The sequence below is a fragment of the Equus quagga genome, chromosome 11, assembly GCF_021613505.1.
Source record: "Equus quagga isolate Etosha38 chromosome 11, UCLA_HA_Equagga_1.0, whole genome shotgun sequence".
NCBI lineage: Eukaryota > Metazoa > Chordata > Mammalia > Perissodactyla > Equidae > Equus > Equus quagga.
In genome coordinates, this window is record NC_060277.1 from 25,950,028 (window position 1) to 25,961,615 (window position 11,588).

General features: G+C 38.8%; 1 protein-coding gene across 1 annotated transcript in view; it reads left to right on the forward strand.

Annotated features, from left to right (window-relative positions):
* Positions 1 to 5,399, forward strand: part of SEC63 (SEC63 homolog, protein translocation regulator) — a 68,728-nt gene extending 63,329 nt beyond the window's left edge. The window contains exons 20-21 of the mRNA XM_046675569.1: positions 3,254 to 3,358; positions 4,299 to 5,399. Of these exons, the coding sequence (XP_046531525.1) occupies positions 3,254 to 3,358; positions 4,299 to 4,442 (249 nt within the window). The 3' untranslated portion in view covers positions 4,443 to 5,399. The remainder of the gene's footprint in view (positions 1 to 3,253; positions 3,359 to 4,298) is intronic.
* The last annotated feature ends 6,189 nt before the right edge of the window (positions 5,400 to 11,588 follow it).

The following is an 11,588-nucleotide window of genomic DNA, read 5'->3' on the forward strand; positions in this document are numbered from 1 at the left end:
TTTGAGTAGATAATACATTCACCTAGTTAATATTTCAGAAGATATGGAAAAGTGCACACATTGAAACATCTTGTGTCTCTTTCAGTCACTCATTCCCCTTCATCAGCTTTTTATGTATCCTTCATGTGGTGTTATATGTAAATTCAAGCAAATGCCCATGTGTATTTTCCTCAGTTTTATGCAAAAAGTAGCATACACCATGTTCTGCACCTTAGTTTTTCTCTCTGTGATATAACTTGGAATTTGTTCCATGTTAGTACAGAAAAAGCTTCCTCATTTTTACAGCTGCATGATATTCTTTTGTGTGGATGTTTATTTAGCACTCTGCTATTTAAATGGACTTATAAGTTGTTTCTTGTCTTTTGCTGCAGTGAATAACCTCATATGTCATTTTGCACTTGTGCAAACATCTATAGGATAAATTCATAGAGGTAGAATTAATGAATTAGAGGCCCTGTACATTGGTAATTTTGATAGATACTGCTGGATATTTGTTTCTCCCTAGGGAGAAGGAATGTTTAAGTGTGCCCATTGCCTCTCAGTGTGTCAGACATTTTGAATGTCATTGCTAATCAGAAAGGTGAAAAATGGCATCTCAGTGTTATTTTTTCCCTCTGATCTTTTATTTTAAAAAGTTCCAAACCTATAAAAATGTTGCAGGCACAGTATCATGAGCCCCCCATAGACCCTTCATCTGCACCATATATTAACATTTTGCCGTATGTTTTATATCTTTCTCTGTGTGTGTACACACAAAATACTTACACAAATATGTATATTCCCCCCCATCCACTTGAGGTACTTGTAGACATCGTGACATTATATCCCTAAATATTTGAACATGTATCTCCTAAGAACAAAGACCTTCTATATAAGCTCAAAATAATTATTATATTCAGGAAATTTAATATTGATATGGTATAAGATTTCCTGAGTATAATATTCAAATTTCCTCCGGTATTCCACTGATGTCAGTTACAGCCAGAATACAATCAAGGATCGTGTGTTGCATTTTGTTGTCATTCCTCTTTATTCTAGAACACTTCCTTGGCCTTTCTCTTTTTAAATTTTTCATGCCATTGACACTTTTGAAAAGTCCAAGCAAGGTATTTTGTAGAATATCCCTTAATTTGAATTTGTCTCATTGGTTACTCGTGATTATATTCATTTTAAATATTTTTGGCAAAAATACTGCATAGGTGATGTAATCTTCTCGAGTGCGTCACATCAGGGGCACATTATATCAGTTTGCCCCACATTGGTGATTTTATGGTTGATCATTTGGTTAAGGCTTTTCTCATTATAAAAGGTATTTTTCCCTCTAATCTCTGGGGTGGTAACTAGGGTCCTGTGTGACTATCCTGTTCTCAAAGAACAGGATTCTTTTACCCGCTCATTTTAGCATACATTGATGATTCTTGCCTGAATCAGTTTTTACTATGCTAGTTGTATTCAGTGTATTTTTAATTTTATTTTTCTCTTAAGAGTGAAACGGAACATCTTTCAGTGTGTTTGAATCTTTTCTATTTTTGTGTCTGTTTGTGACCATTGTTCATTTTAGTTGGGTTATTGGTCTTTTAAACTGGTTTTGGCAATTTCTTTTTTTAATATTATGAAATAAGCCCTTTGTGATATTTGTTGCAAATGTTTGTTGCCAAACTGAAATTAATTTAAAAAAAAAGATTCTCCCATGATTTTTCTCTGGTGTTCTTGTTTTAATGACATCTTTTAATATATAATCTTGCTTATAAAATCTGGATTTTGGAGATTGGAAGGCAGAACATCCAAGATACCTTCTTAAAAATTCTTTCTTTGTCCAAATGGAGTTGGAATTTCTAAGAGTGTGTAATTTGTATTTGAAGTTTATGATTTGATAGGAAATAAAATATCTTCTTGACCTTTTAAGGCTTTGGACATTTGTAAAGGAAATACTTCTGTGTTTCTCCTTTGCTCTCATACAACTACCATTCTCACAACACTTCTGGCATGAGAAGTGTGGGTTTTTCCCCACTCGAAGCAATTCTCTGTGACACCAGCTGAGTGTTCTACAGTTTAACTTAATGCTGACACTGTCTACTTGGAGATAGTGTCAGATCCCACAGGTTAAGGGCTCAGTCCCACAAGACTCCCACCCCCCGCTCCTCCCACTTCAGAGGCCAATTGCAAGTCCCAGGTTGTCACCTATACTTCTGACCAACTGGCTATAAATGGGGGGTTTCTTTGACCCGCTCCTTGGGTTTGCCAGTTTGCTAGAATGGCTCACAGAACTGAGGGAGACATGTTGACTGGTTTATTGTCAAGAATATGATACAGGGTATAGATGAACTTAGAGATGGAAGAGAGATATTGGGCATGTAGGAGGGGGCATGGAGCTTCCATGCTCTTTCTGAGCATTCCACTCTCGTAGCACCTCCATGTGTTCACTAACTCAAGAAGCTCCCCTAACCCTTACTTTGTGGGTGTTTGTAGCGGCTTTGTCATGTAGACGTGATTGATCCTTGACTCAATTTTTAGCTGCTCTCCTGAGAATGAGGGGTAGGGCTGAAAGTACCAAGCTTCTGATCAAGGCTTGGTCTTTCTGGTGAGCAGCCCTCATCTAGGAGCCCACTGAGAGTCTCCTCATTAGAACAAAGCGCATTTCTATCACCCATGAAATTCCAAGGGATTTACAAGCTCGGCATCAGGAACCAGTGGTCAGAGACCAAACATTAGAACCAAAGATGCTCCTCATGCTCTTATCACTTGGGAAATTACAGGAGTTTGAGGAACTGTGTGCCAGGAGCTGGGGGCAGAGACCGATATATATATTTTCTATTATCTCACAGCATTTATCCTAGAAATAAGAAAATTGGCAAGAATTATCTCCTGTCTGGTGAAGTCTATTTTATCAATTCCAGCATTTCATTTATTTTACTTTTATACTCTACTTCATTTCTTCAAGTTGTCAAGGTGATGGTCAACACAGAACTTGCTTGCTTTAATTATGCTTTTTTGAATTGTGGAGCTACAAATTAATCCCATCAGTTCTGCCTGATTTGGTTTCTTTTTTGTATAGTATATATAATATACGACATACACGTCATATATGTATTTGTTACTATTGGTAGAACTCTTGTAACGTTTGTTAGGACTTCCTGTGTCATCTGAGTAAATTCCTAGCTATTAAATAGTCTGGTCTAGGAATTTGGGGAGTGGGCTTTTGTTTCTTCCACTCCTCAAAATACAGATGTTAAGTGCTGATTTTATCTTCTAGGTAGAACTGAAGTTTCCTGCACCAGGCAAGCCCGGAAATTATCAGTATACAGTGTTTCTGAGATCAGACTCCTATATGGGCTTGGATCAGATTAAACCATTGAAGGTAAGAGTAGTGACTCTTCAGTAAATATAGTTGTCTATTTGAATAAGTGCTTAAATATACCGAGGAAGCATTTCTAGTTTAGAAATGTAGAATAATAGAGGGGAAAAGAGGTCATCTCATACTTTATATATGATACACTTGATGGACTGCTTTTTCAATAATAAACTTAAGTTGTTGAATTAAAGGAGTGTAACAATTTAGAAACTTGACTATAAATTACTTAAGTGATACGTTTTAATGTGCTATAATATACTATAACTCTACGGGGCCTCACAAATGGGTTCTGTTTTCTTTAGAAAAGCACGTATGTTTTCCCATGATTCAAATGAGTGTTTATTAAGTTCTGAAACATTTCTTTTTTTTATCATTTTAGAGTGTACATTTTGTATAAGTATCATTTGAAGCACACTCCCATCAGTGTTTACCATTTCACTTGAGGTTTTTATAAAAGGCATTCTATTCTATTAGTGAGATTGTGGTAAAGTATTGTTGCACTGTGTATTGGAGTCCCAAAATAAAAGGAGACAGTAAGGCGCACCTTTTTTCCCACAAGGGTGCCATTATTTTTTTCCCATTGGCTATAGAATTTTACTTTATGAATCTGGAGGCTGCAAAGTACTTCTTTGAAAGTCACACGTTAGTTTTTCAGCTGCAGACTTGTTAAGACATTACTCAGTGTTCTTACTCAACAATCACAATTATTAATCTTACATGCCACAGAATAAATAGTATAACTTACTGTAAAATCAAAATATCAAACTGTATTAGAAATATAACTAAATTTACGTGTTAGTAGATTTACCTTTTATTTCTGTTGTGAATGTCAATTCTAAATGAATGTGTTAAATTTAGAGTTACCATTGTAAAATCTGTTTATCAGGTATTTCTTTCGTTATTCCTCCAAAAATTTCTGATGTCTACATTTAATTCTTCTTTATAGTTGGAGGTTCATGAGGCCAAGCCTGTGCCCGAAAATCACCCGCAGTGGGATACAGCAGTCGAGGGGGATGAGGACCAGGAGGACAGCGAGGGCTTTGAGGACAGCTTTGAGGAAGAGGAAGAAGAGGAGGAAGATGATGACTAAGCAGTACTATGAATGGACCACAGTATTTGCACATATTTGCAAATTTTTGCTGTTTAGGAAGTGTATAATAAACCAGAAACAGTGCAGAACCGATGTTGACGGGAGGTGTTAGTTCCTTACTAGAAATGGGTGCATTAATGTAACTAGGCAGTGGTGGTGCCTTGGTACAGTCCGGAAGATGCTTAAGGCTTGGTAAAGCCTTTCAAGAATGGGATGGTGCATTTATTTCATCTGCAAATGATAATAAATCCTTTGTTACAACTGTCCAGAAGTGTGGGCTATGTATTATCTGATCAGTTTATGGTCCCAGTAAAAGTAAAGGTACATGAAAAGCAACCTTAAATGAGCAAGTTTTCTCTGTTTAGCTTTAGTTTTAGTAAACATTAAAGTATGATAAACACCACAAATATGTTTTAAGTAACATCTGCTCAAGTGTTTCTCTCTGGATAAGATCTGTCATTCATTCATTGACATTTTGCAGTGACACAAGACTATTTATAACAGCTCCATTCATAGCTTTAAACAAACCTTTTATTTTTACCTATCTTGGTCATAAGTTGGCATTCTTTCACATTCCACATAATATAGAGGGCTACATTTTGGGATTTTCCTTTTCTTAATTACCCAGAATTATCACACAGATTATAAAAATGGCTTTTAATGGCTTAAAACATTTTTAAGCCTCTATTTTAGCAGATCAATGCAGGATCTAATTCTTTTTATAAGCTATAGGTCTAAAAATGATTGTGGGACCATATGTTCTCTAATGTTGGTGACTTATGTTATTAAACCTTTTTTAAAAGGTTCACTATAAAAGCTGAAATACGTTCTTAGCTTTTAATCTACCTGACTCTATCAGAAGCCTTTTAAGGAAAAAAATATATAACATGCAAAGGAGGCATTTTTTTGTATTCATTTTGGACTCCTGTCAATAAAATAGAAGTTTGACTCATTTTACATTTGTGATGGTGTCTCTCTTTTTACTCCCAGAGAAAGGATATAATAGGATAATTTCATTCTTTTACTTTTCAACTAAAAATTTAATACTATTATATACATTATTGCTGAAGTGACTGCCATTTCTGTATACTATCAAAAAACCCATGAGTGGGAGGAACTTCCCCCTCACACAGTGCAACCCGGAAGGATAGTGCTTATAAAGAAGAGAAATGTATCCATGATGAATCACAGAGGTAAGATGAGTATTTTTATTACTAGATATGGGGGAAGCATAAGTCTGTAATATAGGACTGATTGTAATAATCCTCTCCTACCAAAATCTTCATAGGCCAAAGTACTGTTGGAATACTAACCTGTGACCTTGTTTACTTAAAAGGTTGCCACTTTCCATGCAGAATCACAACTAGTATTTTATTCCTGCAGTAGTTGGAAATAAAATTTGAAAATTACCAAAAACATGAATTTTTTTGGTTCTAAATTTAGGATGTAATATTTCCCATAATATGGTCAAAAGCAGCTTTTTCATTGGAACCTTGGTCACCTGTTTTTCTTTTTAAAGGTGTTAGTGAGACCCTTCCTTGGCAAGCAGGAGTGCCAGTGATGTGTTTTGTTTTACAAATAGAGGATGGGTCTCAAGCCAGGTTTTGGTGGGAAGCTCCAGTGTCAGGTGAGGCAGCTGCTGTCACCTGTGTGTGGTGGAAGGGAGGGAGCCAGCCTCCGGCATCCAGTGAAAGCAGAGGTCAGAGAAAACCCCATGTGACATGAAGGCAAGGAAAGTGAGCAAACGAAACAATGTGTAGGATGTACATGTCCCGGTTTTCTTGAAGGATACTTTTTAAGAAAAATATTTCTATCCTAGTGGCTATTTTGTCTTAGAGAGGCTTTATAAGTTCATTGAAACAACTGGCTTCTTTCTGCTTTTAAAACTTTGGAGAGGATTTCACAACTCACTAACTCACCACAGTGCTTAAAAAAAACACTATCACCTTGACATTAGAAAACCCCGCTCGTCTGTTTCCTTTGCCCTTTGTGTGACGTCCATGTACTCACCCCACCAAATAACACATTTTCCTCTGATGAGTCCTCAGGTAGACTCCATGTGGTGGAAGATCTGAGCCTTCGGTTTATGATTCTCGTCTCTCCTGCGAGTCTCTGAGGTCTGCATCCCTCCTTCCTTTGTCTTGATTGGGATTTAACAACTAATTTAACCTGGTTTGCACTTAATCTAATGGAAACTGAGCATATTTGCAGTTTGGTTCCTATCAAGAAACAGTGACATTTTTGTCACCAGAATAGATGAAAATATTCAGTGGGTTGTATACAGAGTAAAACTGATTATGAAATTGTTACTTAAATTGTGCAGTATTTTTCTCTCTCTCAATTGGTGAAGTACCTAAAACGAAAGATACTCTTCCATGAGGAGACCACAATGGAAAGCCTAGCAGTTAGAAATTTTAGTGTTACAGAACTTGATTGAGGCCCCACGGGGTTTTCCATGTGCATATCTCAATCTCAAAGTCAGATGTTCCTGTCCTTTTTAAAATTTTTTTAAATTTTCATGAATATTTTTAAAAAATAAAGGGTCACATTGAATAAGGGTTCTCTCTGAGGATTGTAAAGAACGATGCTCTGTTCTGTTTCTCCCCGCTTGCACTGAGTGGTGGAGAAGGACAGGCCGGCTGGCTGTACTGTTCCACTGTGGTGGGAAGCACGGGCCCTGGGTGGAAGCAGGGGGACTGGAAGCCAAAGGACTGATGAGGAGAAGTGGAGGGAGCACGCTGAGGAATGTAATGAGGCTCTCTGAGCAGATTATTTTTGACCACAACGTTCATGCAGTCATTTGGGTCAGTCAATCAAAACCAGAAACTGGAGTGTTCTTTAGCGACAATTCTTATTTCAAATGTTATTTGACACTTTACATATTTTTTGAGGGGTTGTTTATCATTCATCACATATTTACTGAGTTTCTGTGTGCCTGGGTCTATGATTGGATCCTGGGGCTATAAAAATCAAAGAATCTATGTTCTTAAAGATTCACTGGTATTAGGGCAGGCAGATGTATGGCAATCCATTTTAATCCATTTTCATTGGCTGGTGGCCATTGTTTGGAGTGTTTCTTTTTTTTTTTTAAGTCCACTGTAGGCAGAGGAATTTTTTTTAGGTGCTAGCTCTTTGTTGGCTTTTTAAAAAAATAGGCAAGTTCTCATTCTTTATTTTTAAGTGTTTCTTTAAAGCATTTTTATCCCCAAATATCCTTACTCCATGAAATCCCCTATTTAGTCTGCCTTAAAGTGAAACAGCTATCAGTGAACCATAATGTGACATTTTACCAGCTGTGTAGTGATTAGTCCAAATATGTCTTAATTAGCATCAAGCATCTTCACACATTTAAACTTGATGCTAGGGCTGTTTTGCAAAACTTAAAAGCTGTGATCTTGTACATTTTTCTGTAACCTGACCTAAAACTCCAAATATAGCAATCATTGGCATGCTGTTGGGCCGTGGTTTCAGGTGGGGGTGTGTACATCCCAAGGGTATGCAGATGATCAATCCATTGGGAAAATATTAAGATGGTTATTTGTATTTAATCTCATCCTTTTAAATTTATATTTTTGTGTGTTTTATAATGTACATAATGTACAACTGTACACTTCTATAATTTATAAATAAATAATACATTTATTGGTGCATTATATATTTTCTCCTGATTTCAATGCATGATGAAAACATTTGGATATGCTGCTTTGAGATTTTGATAGGGTGACATTTAAGCTAAAATGAAAGTTTGGACCTTGGCACTCACCATTTGAGTTTGCAAGGTGATGTTACTCTGCTGGAGTCGAAAGGTTAGCACTCACTGTCCAGCCCTACTGAAGCCCCCAGGACAAAGTGATACTTTCTGAGACGGACCTGAGTAAGCTTGGTGATGGGGTTAGTAGATAAGGGGAGAGTTCTAAGCAGCTATTGTCCAAGGAATGGAAGTGGGGTGGGTGAGGGCAGAAGTGCTAGGGGCGACTTGCTGGGACCTCCAGCAAAGGCTATGGCTATTAGTGGTCCCTGCAATCAGTGGCTGCTACATATTGAAGGTGAGTGTGGAAAGGGCTGTCCACTCTCTTTTCAGCACTGAATGGTTCAGCATTAACCTGTCAGGCTGGGTATGCAAAGGGAGCTGTGTTCCTGCCTTTCTGAGCACCTGAGCTTTACACTTTAAGTTAATCTGGATCACGGCAGCAATGGGTAGCACAGGTGTGAGCAGATTCCATGAAGGGCAACTTCGAACTATTTTCCTGTGGTTTCCAAGCCTTGTTCCGGTAGAGGGCGATAGGGCTATAATTTTCTTTAGCCAACAGTGGGTTAGCTTATGGGACTATAAACCAAAATTAAAGATGTTCTTTGTAATGTATTTCTATCTCCACCTTCTAGGATTGCCTCCTTCCCCTTTAGTCTTTTTTATTCCTATCTAACCTTTGTCTTTTCTTACGTTTATCCTTTAATACGTTAAATTTGCTTCTCGATTTTCTGGCTGAAGACAGTAAGTCCCTTTGCAACAAACTCCAGAAGACAATCTGTATTTATTCGTTGTGCTAGCATTGTATTAGATTAGTTTGAGAGAGGTGGAAAGTCAGGACAAAGAAATCCTTTTATTCTACAAAATATAAATTTTTTGGATGGTTAGTGTCAAGAAATGTGAAGGGTCTGAGATGTCTCCTCTGTGTGCAAGCGAGCAAGTGAACCTGCCGCAGTGTCACAGATGCTGGCAGAAGACAGGAGACGCCCAGATCAGAGGCACTGCGGGCTGCAAAACCTTCCTGTTCCCCGTCTGCTCCTCTCACCCCCCAAGTTCCATGGGGGTGATGCTGAGTAGCCCAGGTGGATGCTGCACATGCAGTGTGTGTGTCACAGCTGAGGAATTTCAAGCTCAGGAAACCAAATCTTTTAAAGGGTGTGCAAGCAGGCTGTCCAAGAGGGAGATACTCTCTCTGCCAAGGCTGTTCCCTATACAAACATAAAAAGATCGTCTGGAACAAAAACTGTGTGCCTCTTCTCACAAGATGTGCAGAAACATGAGATATCCGTGGAAAACTCCCAAAAGTTGGAACTAAAAATATAGAGTCCCTCTATTTTCAAAGGGAACGAGTTCTATTTAGTGAAAATTAGGACCAGTGAGGTCATCTTCCTTGAGAATAATGTGCATTTAAACCTTTTGCCAATGTTTTATCTTATTGTCAAATATAGTTTTATGTTACCACTGAAGATTGTTCACTCAACCTGTGCACCAACTAAAAAATATCCAGAATTTTTCAAGTTGAACCCAGTCCAGGGTGACAATGGAAGTGTCTAAAAAATGAATGCTATATCTAATGTATGTTGTAACCGTAGAAGATTTTGATTATTGCCTTCTGCACCTCTCCCCAAAACCTCAATCCAAGACCTGTCTCCCCACCAACCACCGAAAAGAAACAAGCCCCACACTCTTCCCAACAATGTTTGCTTCCAAGTGAGTCTGAGTGTTTGTAGAATAGCTGCCGTTTCCTCAGTGGTTTCCTTTTTCCTAAGATGCTGCCCAAGCCCAAGGAGTCGTTGGAATCATTGAGAAACCTCTGAAATATTCTTCTGAGCAGTCCTGCTGGCACCTGATCATCCTCTGAGGGAAGGTTCATTTTTGTTGTGACTGTGAAAATGCACTTAGGAATGATGCAGAGGAATAGAGAGGGTAATCAACTTTGTGATAGATACTTTGATCAAAAATTAGGCATGTGTCTAAAATTCAATGAAAGACTTAAAACACCGTGATATTTAAACTGCATCTGAGGATTCCCTGGGAGACATCCAATAATACTACTGGGATAACTACAGTCTCCCTCATTTATATGCATTCGTCTGCATCTATATCTTTGTGAAATCAGTCTACCTACTTTATAATCACATCCAAAGTTTCTCCAGCTTTTTTATTTCTTGATTCTCTGCTGCATTCTTGGGACTCTAGTCACTGGCTATGCTGTACGTCACCTTTCAAATTTCTCCAAAAGCCTACAATTCCTCTTCTTGACATAACACATATGAGAGAGAGAGAAAAGCGGGGGACCAGGAGAGGTGCCCCAAGTTGAAGGGAGGCAAGGCACCCCTTCCAAGGGTCATGGAGTTAGAGCTCTCTTCACAGCTGACTCCTGGTTCAGAACTCTGCAGAAGATTAACTATCTTCTTCCCACGATCCCAAGGGGATTTTGCCCCTCCTACCCCACCCCTGCTCACCAAACACTGATCTGGGCCTATTATCATGGAAATTATAAGGATTAATGTGATTTTCAGCAAAGTGCTTTTGAGACTTGGAGATGAGACTGTAGTGTTATGATTCACAGCATTATTTCTTGATACACTGAAAACCCCCACATCCTTCAAGTCTGCTGACTTAATGACAGGGTGTCTCGCTAAATGTCAGGAGTGACACTTCAGGAGCAGCACATTTCAAATGGGAGTTTAGGTTCCATAATACTGAAACTGAGTTTTGAATAGAATTGTGAATGTTTCAGTGAGTTAAAAAGAATAATTTTTAGAGCAAGAAAAAAAAAATCTTACAAAAAAAAAACCTTCCTCCATCTCAGTATGAATTGTAAAGTTTTCTTTGCATTTGGTACTAGGATACTTATAATCTGATTGAACCAAGTCCTTGCCCCTCAACCCCTCCACAGCCTAATAGAAGCAGAGCTGGAATGTAGGGATGGAAACAAAATCCCTGGACTGTAGTCTTGGAGCTTCCTCCACGGGGTGGCATTACGGTGGGAGGTTAACGACAGCATGTGTGTAAGTGCTGAGACCTTGCAAGGTGCCCTCTCTGCAGCTCTGATTTGAAGTAATTTGCACTCCCAGTTGTACCTGCAGAGGGCCAGGCACTGAAGTTAGGGAGAGAGAGAGAGAAATGAAGGCCCAGAGAAGAGATGTGACTTGTCACAGCTGGGGACAGGAGCTGGGACCCAGGTCCCTTCCCCCAGAAGGTGCGACGTTGTATCCCACAGCTCATATGTATTTCCTTGCACCACACTGCTTCCGACAGCAGAGCTACAACAGGAAGCCCCAGCACTGAGGTTCCTCTCAGGGCAGCTGCTGCTGTGGGTCCTGGAGCTTGAGGCTGCAGGGAGGGGCAGAGAACGAAGCCGACAGTAGACTATTGTCTACTGTTCTAGGCGC